The 19,342-nt window shown below is 39.9% G+C and overlaps 1 protein-coding gene and 1 long non-coding RNA gene across 2 annotated transcripts in view; one reads left to right on the top strand and one right to left on the bottom strand.

Annotated features, from left to right (window-relative positions):
• The window catches only part of lrmda (leucine rich melanocyte differentiation associated), a 205,725-nt gene that overhangs the window by 545 nt on the left and 185,838 nt on the right, over window positions 1-19,342 (top strand). The window contains exon 2 of the mRNA XM_005456608.4: window positions 357-457. Within this exon, the coding sequence (XP_005456665.1) occupies window positions 357-457 (101 nt within the window). The remainder of the gene's footprint in view (window positions 1-356; window positions 458-19,342) is intronic.
• LOC112841999 (uncharacterized) lies at window positions 12,345-18,716 on the bottom strand. Its single transcript, XR_003213550.1, has 2 exons — window positions 18,656-18,716; window positions 12,345-12,846 (listed from the first exon to the last, which is right to left on the bottom strand). It is a non-coding gene; the product is annotated as an uncharacterized LOC112841999 (long non-coding RNA).

Raw genomic sequence — 19,342 nt, forward strand, 5'->3', positions numbered from 1 at the left:
CGCTTCCTTCACAGCTTCACAGACAAAAATAAACTTTGTAATAAGTAATGTAATAAAGTGTACCCAGTGCAAGGCGGTATGTTGAAATGTAAGTTCACAGTGGCAGAAGTGAAAAGCATACAGAGGAAAGGATTAGCTATCCCTTCGCATTAATAGAAAGACAGGTGTAGTTTAGACACCATCCGGCTTAACAGTGAGGCATCCTATCCAGCTGTTTCGCCAAGTGTTGCATTATAAGGCTGTGTATGTTATTCAGATTTAATTAAAAAGTTGTTGTTGGGATATCATGAAATATGTGTCTGTTCCCCCTGTCAGAGATGCAGTCTTTATATCTCTCTCTCTTTTAATTTTCAAAGATTTCATACATTGGGCACGACTGTAAGGAAATTCCAGAGTTCCTTGGAGAGACCTATGGCCAGTTTGCACGAAGGCTGGATCTGAGTTTTAATCAGCTCAGGTAAGATTAGCAAAGTGCACAACATGTAATCAGCTGCACACCCTACATCTTCCTCTGCCTGCTACTGGGAGACATGCGTCTTCACATCAGGTGCAACTGAATGTGTACCCTGGGTTTACAGGTGGTCACGGTGTCATCAGAAGATCAAAAAGCTGAATGAGTGTTAGAACTGGGCTGGTGCCACGCTGGGGCGGGATAAAAGGCATCATCGATAAATGTGACATGCTAATTCAGGGGCAAATAGAAGAAAAGATTCCTCTGTCAGGACATGAAGGAGCACCTCATGGCAGCCGCTTCAGAGGGGGCTGCCATTTCAACAGCAGGACTAGCATAGTTGATGTGGCAAGTAAAAGAGAAGAGATGATGGTTATAAGGTGCTTTTGTTTCTGAAGCCCTTTCATGACTGTCAGGCCATGAAGCCATCTCAGTTGGGCCCTTTTCTGGTTAGAAATTGTTGTCTCGAGGCAGTTGTCTGTAGTGGGTATTTGGAGTTTAAATGGATTTATATTGCGCTATAGTGCAAAACCCCTCAATTGAAAAATCTTTTTGAAGGTTCAGGAATATCTGAATGGGCCAACATGAATTTCTTGGAAGCCCATGATCTGTTATCACAGAATTTACACACACACAGTGCAGAGCTCACCTTTACACAGGGTGTTGAGTAAGTCACAGTCCTTGTAAATCTGCTATGGTGGGCAACAGAGATCTTTAGGTCCTTGGCTAAGCCTGATATACAGAAAAATCAAATTACTTGCTTAGGTTAGTAGTGTTTGGTAGAAAATAAGCCGAACAGAGTTCAGTTGTAAATACATTTTAGAATTTTATGGCCCCAAAATAGACTGCGTTCTGCTGCCCTGTTATATTTTCACTTGTACTTTTTAACTTATTGTCGAGTACAGTTTCATCATATGTTCCCCTTCACCTGTCACACATTTTTCTTTTGTTTGTTTTGTCCAAACATCTGCAATTGGAAAAACAAATATTTGTAGCTGCATTCTCATTACCTTGACCAGCAGTATCCTATCATGCTCTTCATTCAAATATAGTCAGATAATTTGAAACATTTACGTTTTCAAAAAGCTAACAGTAGGCAAGATGATACCAAGTGTCCTTGTTTGCTTACAATATATATTTTTTTGATTACATGTCCAAACGTGAGGTTTCTAAACCAGTACAATTAGCAAAAGTCCTATATAGTATTACACCTTGTCACATGAATAAGCATTGTACTGAATACACTGTCTGACACCAATTGTTTTTAGGCGTTACCTCAGAGGAAGTGAAAGCACGTAATCTCTCACAGGGAGCATTATGACATGAGACTGCAACAACTCTTATGTCTGTGGGTTTTGGGGGTATCAAGACGGGCATTATGTGTCTTGGCCTTGAAGCTGTCACGTTAAGAGCTTCATGTTTGGAATGAAATATTTATGACTCAGAAATGACTAATTTATTATTGGTTTTCAGTTCAGCTAATCTCAGATGTCAGATATCATTACTAAACTTCAAAGGGTGGTATGCACAGAGAAGTGGTGCAGAAGTAAGCTAAGCAGTACTTGAACCATTTAGGGCTCATGTCTGTGCAATATTGATTGATGGTTTGGTAGTGGAAAAAGTGATGTTATACCATGCTTAATTCTAATGATTTAGCTTTCGATTTGGCTAGATTTTATTTTCAAAGCTGCTTTATTTTCCTCAATTTCTGGGTTTCTGGTTCATTCTTGTGCTTGTTGTGAAAACGAGTGTTTGTACAGTGTGTTAAAGCTAATTCCAACATCACTGCATAACATTAATATAACAGAACTTTAAAAGATGAAAGTATGCATTGCCAACATGCTAGTATTAGTTCCTTCTGGTATCACCATAAACACACTCATATGACCACACTAGCAACACCTCAACATGTGACAAAGTTGTAGCGCCCACTGTTCCTTCCCCATTCCCCATTAGTGTTGATATACCAATAAACCATTGACGCATCATATTTTGTGCTGCTGTACAATGTATTGAATAATTTGATAAGGTTATAACCAATATTATTGGTAAAAGTTTCTAAGCACACTTCCACCTTTATAATATAGGAAATCTGCATATTATATAGGTAAACACTGTTATTTATCTCATAATGATAACATTCAAAATTCTGCTGCTCTTATACGTCAGAGACATTTGTGAATATTGACACCGTGACCTTGTTTCAATGTCAGCTCAAGCAAACCAGGTGTAAACAAATGCACATGTTGGTTAAACTCAGTGGACTACCTTCAGCATCGTGCACTTCTTCATGCTGCTTGACTCAAATCTAGAGGGAGACATTGCCAGAGTTTGTTGTAGCTAATGTGCTTATTTCTGTCAGCTCAATTGACAACACTCATCCAGCAACCTGACAATGAGTCACAACGAGAAGCAAGGTACTGGCATTGGCTTTAACTGAGTCCTGTGTGGTTTTGTGTGCGTGTAGCGCATATGTTTGTTATTTTGTGTGTGTGCTTGTGGATGTTTGCTTGCGTGCAGTGTTTGCGCATCTGTCTCTGTGAGCATAACTGTGAGTGGCTGGGCAGGTAATGGCAGAATGAAATTATGGTAGTGGGCTGTCACACCTACACCTCTCCCTCTGTGTGCTGTAGTGTCAGCCTGTCTCATCAATGTGTTGAGAACTGTGGCTCACAGTGAGATTTCTGTCCCAGGAAGGGCTTGGTTGGTATTGTGTTGTCCACTTTGTTCCAGGTCAGTTGTGTATACAGTGCTGTGAAGGAGCATGTGCTATGTTGACACGATTTCCCTGCTGTGACTGTTACATGCAGTGTTATCACCCTGGACACACGAGGATTGAGGAGGACATGTGTCCAGTGTTATCACCCTGGACACACGAGGATTGAGGAGGACATGTGTCTCTGACTCTCAGGAAGAATCCTAACACTATTACAACAGGGATACTTGTCTTGCGAAATCAGACAAACCATCCTGATAAACAAATCCCAGTTGGGTACCAACAGCCAGTTGTGAAATCTTAAACCTCTGCTTTTTCCAGTAAACCTGTTTTATCAATTTAGTTATATATTTTTTTTTAAAACCAAAGTACAGAGATATACCGACTGACTGAATTGGTCCATTTTCAGTGTTCTAAGCCTGGATCAGGTACTCAGTCTCCAATATATCCTATTATGAGCCGGTCCGTTTCATGCATGCAGGGTGGCACAGACCAGTTAAGTATTGTAAGCTTGGAAGCACCTCACTGTGAGTGAAGACACAAAGTTCGCCAAAGTAAACTGTGGGTGAGGTACAGAAAAGATTGTAAAAACTAACCTAATTAGACGCTTCACTCAACTTTGCCTAGCTGAACATTTTAAAGAAGCTAACAAAAACAAAGTAGATAAAGCTATCCAGAGCTCCGAGCCAGCCACAGGAAAGCATCCTTTGCGTGAGCCTCGGTATGAGCAAAAGATCAAAGTTGTTCCAAAGAAAATTATGGAGACAAGTGAAAAAGAAAAAAAGATTGATGTCATCTTATTTGGCAAATGTATCCAAATACTGGAAAAGATTTGTTATATAAATCTGCTTTTGTTTGGTAAAGTAAAATATGTCAGATAAAGGTGGGTGCACAGCAACCTTTCAGTTGTTTAAGTGAGAGAAGATCCTGTAATGCACTCCAGCTTGTAAAGTTTAATAATTTCTTGTATTATGAAAATTAAAATTGAAGCAAAGTTGCCAAACAAGAGTGATTAAAATTGTGCAATCACAGTGATTCTTTAAAATACCTTTAAATATTGGAGATACTAGAGACATTTGGTAAATGTCACATGAAACTGTAACTTTTACATTTTTCCATGCATGAAAAGATACCAATGTCTGTTTTTCCTTGCAGTCGGTCTCAGTTTTCACAATATCAGAATTTCAATCGTGACACTGGTACTCAGGAAAATACTCAATACAAAAGGGACAAAATTACAAATATATAATGTTATATAAATATTTTAGGATTCTCTTAGTGGAAAAAAAACATAAACAACATTTTTAGATGTGCTTTTGGTGACTTGGCACCATATTTCCATTGCTGATCAAATAGAGTTGGTAACGTATGCTTTCACTGTTTCTGTGAGAGCATACAGAAATAGTGGCCGGTAGACTTTTCTTTGACTTAATCTTGGACTTAGACATTGAATGGCTGTGTTATCCTGTTAAAATTACACTGCCTGTTAATGTTACAGACCAGCAGGAATGATAATGTTAGCTCCCACATTAATGTTATATTATTATTAGCCGTAGCCCCTAGCCACTAACTTAATGATTGCTATCTGTGCAACAACGTAGGAATGTAACCTGTTGCTCAAAGCGTTACTCAGCGTCGTTTGAACTTATTAGGCAAAGCATTGAATGTCAGGGACGTTAATTTACAGGTAAAAGTCAAGCAGTCCACCTCTAAATTTTCTTACTACAAAGATCTTTAATTCAGTCGTTAACCTACATGGGCTCATATCCCTTGTGACCCACTCTATGAGCTGAAACACTGACATTACTCTCTGGTATACTTAAAAGTCTAATGTCAGGAGTCGATCTGCTACATAAAATCCACCAAAGTTCAGTCTGCTCTCAAGAAAGGGGAGTCCATATTGGACTTAGGCACACACATCTACTGTATGTGTGTGTGTGTATGTATGCGATGTGTGTGCCTCTGTCTGTGGGGGTATGTGCTCACCCAGGCCATGTTGGTGATGGCAGGCGTTTTGCATTTTAATGACAAATCAAGTATGCTAACTTGCATTTTAAAACGAAAGTGCTCTAAATGTCGCACGGCTGTCAAAATGAGATGTAAGTAGTCTGATGAAAAGAGAACAAAGAAGACAAAGTAGGGAGGCCTGGTACACTGAGAAATGAAATAAAACCTTGTATGGCCTGTCAACTGTGTCGTTTTATATTCATATCTAAGAAACATTATAGTATTACTCCGCTGCTCAAGCCTTACTCATCTGTCTCTTTTAATTCATCACAGGGACTGCTCTGTCTTTCAAGTTGCTGTATGTCAACACTGGAAGGGGCCTGCTAATTGACAAATGAGTGTCACAGACATCAAGTGTTCCTTTTCTATCCACGATAGGTAGACTCTGGTTGTTTGATGGTCTGGGGAGGAGGGATGAGGGGGTCTGTTATTGGCAGAAGCCCAGTAAGAGGCATTAGACTGGGCCCAGAATGAGAAGTGACAACAGGAAGAGAGCCTGTCATTGTCTTGCCTAAGTGTTCAATCGCAGAGATGCTGGTATGCAGATAAAGTGTCAGTTAGGAGGAGAGAATATGAAACATTGGCAGTATGAAGTCCTCAAATCACTTAACTGGGAGCAGCGTGTGTGTGTGCCTGGTAATAGTGGTGGCGTACTCTGTTCTGCTGAGGAAATATATTCCATATCTGATCCATCAGGCCTGTTTAGGCCGATATTCTAGGATAACCTGATCTATGTCTCATAAATTACAAAGTACGCAGAGCACTCCCAGCGCAAAGAGATTTAAACCGGATAGATGAAAGGGACACGGTCTGGCAGGAAATAACTTATTCATATGAAGGACATTGATATTTCGTATCCTTCTTTGGTACTAATTTAAACTAGAATTTTTTTAAAATGATGTACTACTCCTGGGAAAGTCGCCGGATGACATAGCTTGTCTTTTTCCTCCATCTCACCAATTTGAGGTTGTGATTGCTGCAAACACTTTTCTCTCTGTTAACGGACAGTTAAAATGATGCCAACAGAAAGCCAGGGTCGAGAAATGCACACAAAGTCATGGGCAATTAGTTTTATCAAAGTCATATGTTTGGTACGTGATTGCTTAAGTCCTTTACATGAGGTTATATTTTGGACAGTCTTAATTATAATGCCTTTGGATAGATTTGAAATGATTAAGGTTTAAAGAACTTTTATCTTTGCAAGTTATGCTTTGCATGAGGAAAATTACACAATGTTATGGTTTCACTAATGGCTCAATCCACAGTGGTGACACGATCATCGTCCTGGCTCAAAACAACACGCCGTTGAACAAATGCCATACTAATTCAAACTTTGGATACACTTAAGTCAAGAAAAATGCTAAGTTACACTGACTTTCATCTTTACTTTGAAAGAGAGTAGATATACTTCTTGCGATGCACTCATAACTGTCACAAATCTCAACTGTGCACTGCTGATTGGCTCTTTGGAGACAATCGTGGGACAACTCTCATTTTTTCATATTTGTTTTTTTTAAAATGTCTTGAAATGTCAGGATTCTTTACGTGACGTACTTCTCTCATACTTTGTGGAGTCCTTATAAAAGGTCATCCTTCCTGCTGGCTTTTGAAAAGTTGTGGTTTGTTTTGGTGCCATTCATTTTTTAAGGAAGTTGTGAGTATTACCATGGAGATAAACCACTGGCAAACCTCCTAGTTCTATTAGAAATTCCCCTTCCTCCGAAAACAAAACAAAAAAGAAAAAAAAATCAGGACGAGTTTGTGTCTAATTTTTTTGTTATCTAGCTTTGAGTACTGCAAAACAAAGTTGGTTTCAAACTGCAGTTCAGTGCTGCACCTCCTGTGTCGACAGGGAAATGCAGCTCTGCTCACGTTGCACCCTCAGTGCACACTTGGGGCGTTCGGGAGAATCTGGCTTAGCTCCTGGCCGCATTGGCCCTTCTTTTGCTGTAGTATACAACAAAGTTGTAGCGTTCCTGCTACCGAAAGTACTCCGATTGGTTTCGGTGCGGGGTGGCTCCCAGGTGGAGCGTGCAGGCGACAGGATGCATATCACCCGGCTATTTAGTGTGAATTCTGCAGATAATTATCACATGTGCTCCAACGGACATTACACAAACTTTGTACTAGGGAGCTGGCAGGATAAAGACCATTTAATGTCTGATCTGACTGATCCAGACATTTGTTATCACTTACAGCTCAGCCGGGTAGTGCCTAGAAAAGATCTGGGCTGCAGTGGCTCTGGTGTAACACAGCCGAGTAGCTAGTCAATCAGCTTGCAGCTGGACAGTTCCTTTATCCTGGGTACAGGATATATAGTATACAGTAAATCTTTATCTCATTGTTAAAACACAACAAAAGACAGACAGAACCATCAGTGTCAGGAGCTGCCGTCAGCCTTTCAGTGCATTCCTTCTATCTAAAACCATCTTGTGGTTAAGGATTCTGAATTGAAGGGAACATCTTTATGTTCCTTTTGTTCACATTATATATACTGGGCAGTGATGCCATTCCTTTTATGACTGCGTCACATTTTTTATTGTATATCCCAAGACGGATGGCGTGCCACTGACACAGAGATTTACAGGCCTTCAGCTTGCAGTGGCAGGGCTTTAGAAGGGCCTGCTGACATCTAGCCAACACTTTGGAGGAGGAGTATAAAAGCTGACATTTTATTGGCTCTAAGAGGGAAGGAGAGAGAGGGAGAGAAGTCTTGGGGTTGGGGGCAGGGAGGGAGGGAGGGTGAGAGGAAAGAAAGGAAAAGATATTCTGTTTCTTTACTTTATATTTTTCAGCACTGCCAGCTGTCACGGGGAACTTACTAAAAAGATGGGATTTATTGGGTATTATTTAGAAACCTGTCAGTGGTAATGACTACAGCTATGATTTCAATTATCACCCACTAAATATAGCTTAATTCACTGCCTTGCTGGCTATAATGAGCCACCCTGACATCATTTTTCAAAAATTCGATACCATGCTATTTTAATATTTTATGTTGACCACTGATTTAATTTTCCTCCCTGGTGCTTGGCATGTGGCAAGGTCCCACTCCCTCATGCGCAGTTGGATGGTCAAAGCTATTGAGTTCAAAGCTATCCCAGGGATATATTTTTTCCATTGACAGAAATCCAATTAGTTTTAGTACACAGTCTGGCTGAATAAAAAGGGTCTTAAAATCCACAATATGTTTCCTTAGTGTTTTAGCAGAGTGCAAAGTGATGGATCTTTATGATTTAAACTGATGGGGCCCAAGTGGACATGCTCCCCTTTCTACTTTGGCAAGTGAAAAACAAACTACCCATATGTCTTAGTCATTTTGATAGGCATAGCAGAGTCTTTTGATATTGTGTAAACATCCGCTGTAAAGTGCATGCACTGGCTAAGATCTTGACTCCTACATATTTAAACACTTATTAAATACTTTACAACTGCTACACAAATTCTGCCGAAACACCATGTAAATATGAGAGAGGGAAAAAGTCAGATGTATAATTCATTAGTGACATGTTTAGTAAGTAGACCGTTTGGGGAGAGTTAATGCATACTCAGGTTTTGACATGAGGGTGTGCATTTTTAAGCGAGCATTAAAAGGAAGATGATTAGGACTGGCATTTGGCTGTCAATAACAAGCCCGCTGCTTGAAGTTGATGATACGGGGGAATTTTGATAATGTAAAGCTGATTCCTTTTCTCGAGTCTTCTCCCTCCGTGACATATGTTTTATAGTACATAACACATGTACAAGTCATTTAGGATAGCCTCCAACAGTTAGGATCTCTCCATGTGTGCTTTGCTTTCTTCTAAAAAATGGAAAATCACACTACTTGAGACATGACCCGTGTCTCTTTAAAGACATAACTCAGGCACTGTTTATGTTCATCCCATCACATTTAGCTATCTCCCAGATTGATGATGTAAGCAACTGGAAGGCATGGAACATATTAAAGCAGAGCAGGGAGAGCCATACTTCTACTTCCCTTGGCTGAATCCCAGATGTGAAAAAGAGAAAAAGGAAGGGGGGAAAAAACGGTTTGGAGCCTGTTTTGGATGATGAACAAAGGAGCTTCCTTTGGTATGGCCTAGGCAGTTTTGGTCGCTTCATGGCTTTCAATCTCCCACAGTCTTTCCTAGAAGGCCCAGGGGTGAAAAGTGAAGACAGATACATGGCTGTATCCATGCCAAGATTTTAGAGGATGATGGCAGTTTTTGCCGTGATTTGAATTTTAGGGGATGGTTTTTTAAGAGGGCTGCGTGATAAATGTTGTCAGTAGATGAATAAATCCTGTGACCATAAAATGCAGTTGGAGGCTGTTGGCGGAGATGGCAGCTCTCAAAGGCCTCGCGATTACTAACAGTCTGATCTTGCATATTGGCGAAGACGAGGGATTAATCTTATAACCCCTATAATTTGAGTCCAGTTTAATCGCAGTTCACCACTCCTGGTGTGATAAACTATGTCTTATTTGCTTGTTCTGCAGTTGCAGAACCGCCTTTGCGGGTGAGACCTTTTCCTGCACTCCTGCAAAACGCTTAAACCATCCCTGGCCGTGGACAGCTGTGTCACATTCTCAGCACAGCTGTATCTCATTTCCTGTATCCATTTTAGATAAACTTACTCGCATCTTTCACAGCTTTCACTTATAAAAACCACCGACTGTCCTTCCAAGCTGCCATCCCAAGAACTTGGTCAGACAGGAAGATCTTTCCGAGATAACGGTCCCTGCGCTCTCGCTCGGCTGCGCTCTTGTTCTCCCCTTCTTCTTTGTGCTCGTTCCATTTGTGAGGCATGAAGAATAAGTTTAGAAAACTGTAGCTGGGACTGGGTTCAGAAATCAAGGGAAAGCTATGGTTCTTTTAAGGTTACATCTGACATCCATCAGCATGGAAATATGTTTTAATGGTCAGGCAGGCTGCAAGACATCAGTAAGCTGTTGCCTCACTTTTCCACCCAGGGATATATTGAGATAAGAAACAGTGACGGCATGTTTCATGTCCATGCTGCTGACATGTCTGTGCTGGAAAACTACAAGGAGAAACCCTTACATTTTGGGGCCAGCAGGCTGCGTAGTACAGTATCCTTATTCTCTGTTTTCCCTCCTAAAACATTGTTTATCCATTAGGATAAATGCAATGACTCCCATCACACTGGTTCCACTGCAAGCTGCTGACTGCACTATTAGCTGACAGTATGATTATGTGAACAACAGACCAAACAGTCTTCTGATCTCCTCTGTCTGTCCAGACGTTTGGTGATGTTTAAGAGTTTATCCCCACTGGTAATGGGGAGATAGCTTTTGTACTGGGGGCACTGTAGAGTTTCTTTATTTTCTCCCTCTGTCTGGATCCCGGACCCCTGGGTCCTCTAAAGCTCAGAACATGTCTGTACTCAGATGTTTCAAAACACCAAACAGGAGAGGATGAGTAGGAGAAGAAGGAGGCAGAGGAGGAGGAAGAAGGTATAAAGGAGAGACGAAGGGAAATGGGAGGAGGGTAAGGAATCCTCACAGGGACAAAGTGCACATGTACAAGCAGACCAGGCAGAGAGGCCCAACAGGGTCTATAGACTTGTGATCTGAGGGTCGTTTGTGTGTCAGTCAGATCAAAGTCTGTGGAAGAGTAGGAGAAATCCCTTTACCTTTTCTGACTATGGAAACCCTTATTGGCAGCTCGGCTGAAGGAGGGGGATGATAACAGGGAGCTGCAGTGAAATGCTTCTACTTGTGATGGTTTTCATTGTTTTTGTTTCGCTTCGAGTAAAACACAAATCCTTCCTTGGGCAGTTTTATTCACGCAGCTGTAGGGTCGTTGTTTTGGATATATTAAACATGTGCATGGAACATTGTTTTGTCAATATTTTATGACAATATTAGTGTTAAGACGTTTGATGCTTTGATATAGTAACCGTCAAGGCTGCAGCTTCTGGCTGCAAATTCTGCATTTTGCACAAAACTGCCGTGCTGCTCGGTGCTTTATGAATGTTATGTTTTTAAATTTAAAAGGAAGACAGCTGTTTTCATTGTTTCTTTCAAAAGAAGATTGGTTGGTTGATCATAAATTGTCTCTTTTTGTGCAAGGAAACACATGGAATTATGCCACAGTGTCAGATTAGAGAGCATGCAGCAATGTGAGTTATTCAAATGAAAGCAAAATTCAGATCACGGTGTCAGTGATTTAAGATGATAAGAAAAAGTATGGTATTTCTTTTTTATAGTTCCTTAAACTTTCACTTCTAATTCAAGAGTAATAATAAGTAATAAAAGTTGAAGCTATTTCCTTGTTTAAGATGATAGATTAGTTTTTTAATGCCTGTGTTTCCTGCTGCAAAAGGACATTTTGGTTTACAATTAAAAGGTCTCTTAAATTGAGATTAGTCAGTAACAAAAAGAAAGAAAAAGTGACAAATAAAAGGCAAAAACATGACAATACAAAGGACCTCTTTGTTATGGTGTATTTTTTTGTATTAGCTTTCTAGGGAACATATATGCATATCCTGCACATATAGTTTTTTATATATAGAAACACCTGCTGAAGATAAGATAACAATAATGCCATGCAACAACAGCGAAAAATGTACACTATACAAGGTATATAGAAATATCACCTTATCACTTTAAGCATACGTGATACAAAAGATACAGTTTGATATTTTCAGATGTCTGGTAGCAGCAAAGTAGGGTGGAATATTGCATGGTGGCTGAAAATCAGGTCAAAATGTTAAATACATCTAACACTGCACATTATCTGTTTCAGTTTTATACATGGATAATAGGTGGTCAGGTTGAAGTTTGAACCAAGTTCAGCATACAGTAGACATATATATTTATATATATATATATATGCACACACACACACACACACACACACACACACACACACACACACACACAGCTGTTCCTTCCAGAGAATGCCACACAGTCTGCCACTCCTGCTAACCCCCTCATTCTGGGAATGTGTAGTGAGTGTATCCTTCCATAGGCCTGGCTGTTTAAATTAATTATTAGTTTTATAGCGAACCCTGAGGCCTTGCACAGGCAGCTAATCCCTGTAGAGGGCTAATCCGACCCCACGTTACAGAAAATCAATGCCGGTCTTTGGTGTAGGCATGCCATCAGGGCACGGGGACACATGTCAGACAGGCCTCCTGATTTTTTCATGAGGTGTGTTTTTGAAGTGGTAAAGCCAGTGGAGGATGCTCGAGGTAGCCAGAATTTAAAAGAATATCCGGAAGCGATAAAAAAGGCTTGTATGACCAACTTTCTCATGGGGTGCTAGTGATGCAAGTGTGTGGTTTTTTGGTGAATTATTTTAACTGAAAGCAGATATGGAGATGCATGGAGAGAACTCGTGCTGTCAAAAAGTTAGTATACATTTAAACAAACAAAATCTATATTTGCAACCTGAGCTAGATGTTTTTGATTAAGGTAATAATAATATTGCTAAAAGCTATAAAACTATTAAAAAGATTTATTGTAAGTACACAAAGTAATAACACTACACAACAATTTAACCAACTGCCTTAGTGTTTTGTAGGCTTTAAATGGTAACTCTTACCTGTCAGGGTGTGGACACAGTTCCTCTGGGGGCGTTCTGGCACAACACAGGACTTTGGCAGCGTATCCTTTGGGTCCTTTGGTTTTCCTTTGGGAATTAGGCTTGTTGCAGCACATTCCCTGCGTAGTGGATCAGATTGGGATGTGGGGAGTTCAGTAGAATTTGTGGCTCTGCTTTTAGGAGGCACCATTACAATTGTAGGGTGCACTAGCTCGTCTGCAACAGTGTTTAGCTGGATAGCAGATGTAAATGTTAGGACCCAAAGTAACCCAGAAGAAGACTTTGCTTTGTAATTCTCATAAGATGTCATTGGTTTTTATGTTTTGGCTGATGGGTCTATAACACGAACACACAATAGTATATGTCTGTGTTACAATGGCCTTCTGGAAAACTCTGATGATAGATGTGCGCGGTGGTTGGGTATCCTGCAGTCAACAAGGTTTTGAAGGGATTGGGTTTGCACTGAGTGACTGCAGAGCATGTCAAGTAGTTTGAGTTATGTCGTGTTTGCTATTTTCACTGGTTTGGTGGCTGAGGATTGGTGCCAGTGGAGTCTCGCTGTAAACATCAGCCTTGACTGTTTGCCTGATAATTTGATGAAAGGAAGGGATTGAAGTAGTCATTTTGAAAATGTCAATTTGTGTCTTTCTAGTAATAAATCTTTTCTTATGACCCAAAATGAGAACATCCTATTTTGTCTTGGCAATGATACAGACAGTCTGTGATTTGAGATCAGTTTAATATCTTGTCAGATTTGATCCATAGTAAAAAATTGAAACCACCATTCATTTTCTTTTTCTCTGTCAGGCTTTAATACCATTCAGAGACGATATGAATATTTCTCATTCCTCAGTCTCATTTCATATTCTCAACTGCCTGTCAGTAATTGGAGGAGAGAGAGAGAGAGAGATGATCTGACCCAGTCCCCTACTTTTTTTTTCCACCTCTCTTTCTGCCTATTAGTTTTGGCTTACCAGCTTTCTCTCTCTCTCTCCCACACACACACCGAGACTGGCAGCTGAAGATAATAGCTTTCATAATGTGTGGTGCTTCATTCCAAGCTATTTTGTGTTTCTCTTTATGAGAGAACAAAAAAATGTCGAGCCCAGTCAGTCTATTCATTTCCTCTAGTGGGAGATTAATGAGAGGAACACTGCCGTCTCATGCCTTTTGTGACAGGCTTCAAAGTCCCTGTACAGGAGGACCTGCGTCTGTTCATCTGTAGAGTTCACACACAGGCTGGCTTTTATTTCCGTTTACAGTGTAGCAGTCGATTAGGGAGGCTACCTCATGATCCAAACTATATGCTGCGATTATCTTAGACATAGATAAAGTGATCAGATATGCTGCGCGCTTTCTTCGTGGTAGTGAAGTTGCTCAGCAAATGTTTTAAGCATCTACGACATCTGACCTAAACATAGTTTGCTCTGGGATTGAATTCGTGAAGCGGAGCCTTTGTGAGCGGACTGTGGCTATGGTGAGGATGCCACTTGAAAGGATGTGACGAACACAGAAATCCTTGTGTGTTATCACGAGACGTTTGGGTTTGACCATTTGGATTTCCTTCCTATTTAAAACGGAGTAAAGCATTCAATCTTATAAACTAAATATAAGGATCTTAATGTGTCACTGCTACTTTTATTTATGTCAGCCCATACACAAATGTCTTGATTCATCCCCCATTTTTTTTTATATTTTGCTTACAAGGAGCCAGACTGTCTTGTATTTCATTTAATGTGGTCGAGAGCATTAGTTCCTCGGGCTTTCTGAAGGTCTTTCTGAAGTTTTTCTTTGAATACTGGCTGCATTTTCAGAGGAATGCTTTTTTTGTTTGCTTGTTTGTTAAACTATTTAACACTGACCTATGAATCACCCAAGCATTTCAGGCATAAAAACCCAAGGGATGAACCAGTGTTGTGGCTACATATACAAAAGAACCCATTTTAAATTGTATCTTTAGGCACTTTGTTATTAGCAGCCTGTAAAACAATCACATCCCACATTCCCCTTTTTTAGATGAATTTCCAAAACATGTCAGATAACACTTATACTTAATAAAATAGTATTTCTGCCCCCACAAGGCGATTCTCAAACATGAAAACTTGACATATCTCAGCATGGTGTGTTGTGGAAATTGGTGAAGGCTCTGGTATACCAACTTACCCAAGAACAGGGATGAAAATCAGTCATAACAAGTCTTATGGAGGGATTACATCAAATTTGAAAAATTTGGCTCAAATTGTCATCAGTGTGTGGACGGTAATGTATGTATGACAGATAGATATGACAGAAGGAATAAAAGGCAGCCAACACCCAAAAAGAGCGTTAAATGTCTTTTAAGACGGCTGGAGAACTATTTCTGAAGACTACTTAACGAAATCACAAGAAAGCTGCCTAATAGAGCTCAGGCTGTGTAGAACAATAAAGATGATCAGACCAAATATTAACTTACAGGCTTGTTAGAACTGTACAAACTCTGTTTTTACCTGATGTACTGTGTACCATTTATGTTTGCAGATGTTTTAAAGAAATCACTGCATGTCTTTCCCATTTTCCTAGCAAAAAATAAAGAATTGAACAGTGACTCAGTACAGTACATCCACTTTACATGCTGCTTTTACATTTTTCTGATACTTATCAGTAAAATATAAAAACCTTAAGTATTGTCACATGTTGGAATATCAACCCAACCTGGCCACATTCATGTTGAATAGATTTCTCCTGGACAAACACGAGACCTATGTTGATGGGTAAGAAACATTTGCAGCTGTTCGTCTGCTACTACCAGACCATGTAGGCCTATTAAATGGCAGTAAAAAAAATCTCTTTTGATAGAAGCAGCTGGGCCACTTTCAAATCATATGACGATCACAACAAACAAACTGAAAATATATCAGCTGCCGTAACTCTCTTTTACCACAAGATATCCTGTAGGCTACTTATTTGGACCTTTAGTCCCTATTAATCTAAAATGTGGTTTCCAAACCTGCCATTAATCCTGTTTGCACAGAAGGATGTAATGTTTTACAGCTAAAACTGCTTCTTTTACATTAAAAAAGATGGGCGACTGAGAGCTGACAGTAAACTGGTTACTTAAGTCCATGTAAATGTGGTGACTGTCACTCACTGCTTCTCCCATTGTGCTGTGATTGTAGTGTAGGCTTGTGGAGAGTTAGTTATCCAAATACCAGCAGTGCATAGTCTCTCATTTGTTTTCATTCACTTTATTATTTCAACATTTTTATTCGCGGTGTCAGACGTGTTTGCAAGGGACATTCTAGCTTCATGTCAAAAAACTCCTCCAAAAGCGAGACAGCTAAGACAGATTTGGAGGCGAGGCAAAAATCCCTTGTTTGTCGAAATTTTTTGAATGCCACATTTTTATCCAGGCTGCCGAGTGCGTTGCATTTTCCAGGCACATTAACATATCTTAAAACTTTGCTGATTTTTTTCCAGGCCAAAGTTCCTCTGGCAGAAATTAAAAAATAACTTCCCAAACTGTGACAAACGCAAAGCATTTCTCTGAATTGCTTCTCAGAAAGAAAGCTTTTTTTTCTTTCTTTCTTTCTTTTTTTTTAACTATCAGTTTTGCTGTAACCACAGAGCTCTCGTGGTAAACCACCCATGTGTTGATAAAGACAAAAAACTAATGGCAATTCCCATTTGATGTCTACACGAAGTTCGGGGGGAAAGTAAAATAAGACATTTTGGAAAAACATTCCTTTTTCTGTACACAGAGCAGAGTTGTGTGTTTGCTCTACATGGCTTTGATTAAAGGTTTTGAGAGAGAGGAGACATTTCTTTTGCTTTATGGCTCTCATTGCCAGCTTGGCAGCAGCACTAGCATTTAAATGCCCATTAACAACCTTTTAACTGTCAAGATCTTTTGAAATATGGATATTTGCTTTCCTCGCTGCTTCAGAGCCACCAAAATTACTTTTAATAGCACAAGTGTTGAGCTTCATGAGCGGTAGGCTAGCTGCATGCCATTCTCGTGCAAAGGGGGTTTGCCAACGATGCCTGATTAGGAGTGCAAGGGGAGATTAATAGATGTTTCTTCCCCTCATTTGTTATCACTCTTTTAGCGCATTGACTGACTATGGCGTGTGATAAATAGAGGGAAGCCTCTGCATTTCCTGAGTGTGACACTATCTATCTACTCGTCAGCCCAGCTCTGTGTTGATGTGATGTCTCCTCTGACAGCACATCCAAAGTCAGCTTCCTAGTCCTGGGCAATTTCAGCTGCTGAGGGAAAGGTGTTTGGGATCTGCATTTTAATCCTGGCCTGTTTAATGTTTGCCCCCTGACAATCTGGGCCAGACATCATTTTAATGGTATGTACAGTGATAAAGCCAATAAAATGTCAGGATGATTGATAATCTGAGCATTATAGCAATATGACTTTCCAGGTCTCCTCTGCGCTCCAATGATGGTTTCCAAATTGAATTCTTTAGGCGTGCGCGTGTGAACCTATGCATGCACATTCACATGGTATGCATGTGTGCGCGTTTGCTACACCTTAGGTGAGGGGAAGAAATCTTGTTAGTTTCTAGTGAATCGGTTTTTAGTGCTTATGCAATACATTATTTCCAAAATAACAAACCACATTGGCTGAATAGATTATCTCTGGGTTTTTGGCCTGCTTACTGTATTTGTCTAGAAAATGTGTATCGGAGTGGGGGACAATTATAAGGATGATTACCATATTTCTTCAGTTAAATAAATGATATGAAATCTTGCTTTCCTCTCTGTGTCAGAAACTGTAAATGTATGAACTAGGCGGGCGTGTGTTTCATATCAAAGCCGGCTTATTTTTGTCTACTGGGGATGGTTGAGGGGAGAGGATGCCGTTCATATCTCTTGACTTATGAACTTGTCCAAACACAGGTGGACATTGAGACTTCACAGATGGTGGTGAAGCAATGAAGTGTTGGAACAGCGTGTATACTTAAGCCTTTGCCTTTGATTGTTACATTTTGTAATGGCCTAAATATGTTGTTACTTCTCTTTTATTTTCTGATTTTTTTTATATTCATAGTTGCTCTTTTTTTCCCTTTTTAAATTTTTTTTTTTAGACTGGATTCCTATGGAGGAGATCACAGCTCTGGTTCATTGATTTATTGGTTGCTATTTGCAAACCAATAGTAATCGGTTGGAGATTGACACACATGCGCTTGCAGTGCAGTCACTGTCTCTTTGGACCTGTGAAACAGCTCGTTCTATCTTCGGCAAAGTCAGAGCAGCACTGCCTCTGACTGGCAGTCATGGAAAGCTCTTTGTTTTATGTAAATGGTGATTGATGACATGTCTGGCACAGCCTGCAGTTTTTGACAAAAAGTATTGATGGCTGCTCTCAGTAAAGTGTTAGTCCAGGTGACAGAGCAATCCATTTTAAGATGAATGCGAAACAGAGAGATGGAAAGTAAGAGAGAGGGAGAAAGACAAAGTGAGGGAGAGAGGCTGAAAGAGGAAAATCATCAGCACTTTCTGGAGCGAGTTATGTATTTGTAACTCTAGTTCTGTGATCACAGGCTTTCAAATGGAATATGCACTAACACAAGCAGATATTCTGCTTTGATTAATGAGGGTCACGCATGCCACGGCTCCACACTGTTTATTATTTTTATTTTTATTTCACCTTAATTAACATGAGGTCTCATTTTCAAGAGCCACCTCAACAGAAAATGTTGAGCTTGTGGTTGGGCAGTTGTTAGTTGACACTAAGAATGCATTACCATTTCCCACAGCTTGGTTCCCTTAGCTATTTACTAATGACTAATTTTCTTCTAATCATTGGAGGTTCATGGATGTAGTGAAGGAGGAAACGAGGATGGGTGTGACAGAAGAGGATTTAGGAATAGGGTGAGATGGAGGCAGATGATCGGCTGTGGCGACCCCTAAAGGGAGCAGCAGACATTCTGTACTTACTCAGTTCAGTTCCTGCTGCAGAAACTTAAAGATGAACCTGCAGTCTGAACAAGGTACAGTTCTGTAAATAGGATGTACAAAGCAGGGCATGAATTAGTGGTTTAAAGTTGTTTTTTAAGAGTTATTTGCAGGCAAAGGCATGTAATTATTTAAAAGTACTTGGTAAAGATATGAATAAGCCGTCAACTTTGTTTAAAATCCTTCTCAGTAGATTGACTTTGATGTTTATTGTCACTTTCCTTCAGAAACATACGACTTCTACTGAGACTAAACGCTCCTGTAGGATACATTGATAAAATAAAGGCAACAAAACAAGCAAAAAATCAGGTCTTTCCTTCTAACTTAGAAGCCATCTTTGTTATTTTTTCTGCAGTGGTTCTGTCGCTGATTTCTCCTCCAGTGATACTTTCTCTGTCTTATACATGAGGCATCTTACACCTTTTCTTTAATTTTTTGGTCCCATTATCCATCCATGCAATGCAAAAGCAAAAGTTATGGCTGAGGAGAAAACCTAATACAATCTATTAGGTTTTCAGTAAAGACTATTGATAAATCTGGATGTGTCTATACTTAAAGAAAGGCACCTTTTCTTGTACTGCCCCATATTCTGAGTACTGATAGTTTCAAATGTAGTACTAAAATAAGCCATGTATGTTTCGTCAAAATATGCCTGTCTGTCAGTTTGGG

This window comes from Oreochromis niloticus, linkage group LG13 (genome assembly GCF_001858045.2).
Source record: "Oreochromis niloticus isolate F11D_XX linkage group LG13, O_niloticus_UMD_NMBU, whole genome shotgun sequence".
Lineage (NCBI taxonomy): Eukaryota > Metazoa > Chordata > Actinopteri > Cichliformes > Cichlidae > Oreochromis > Oreochromis niloticus.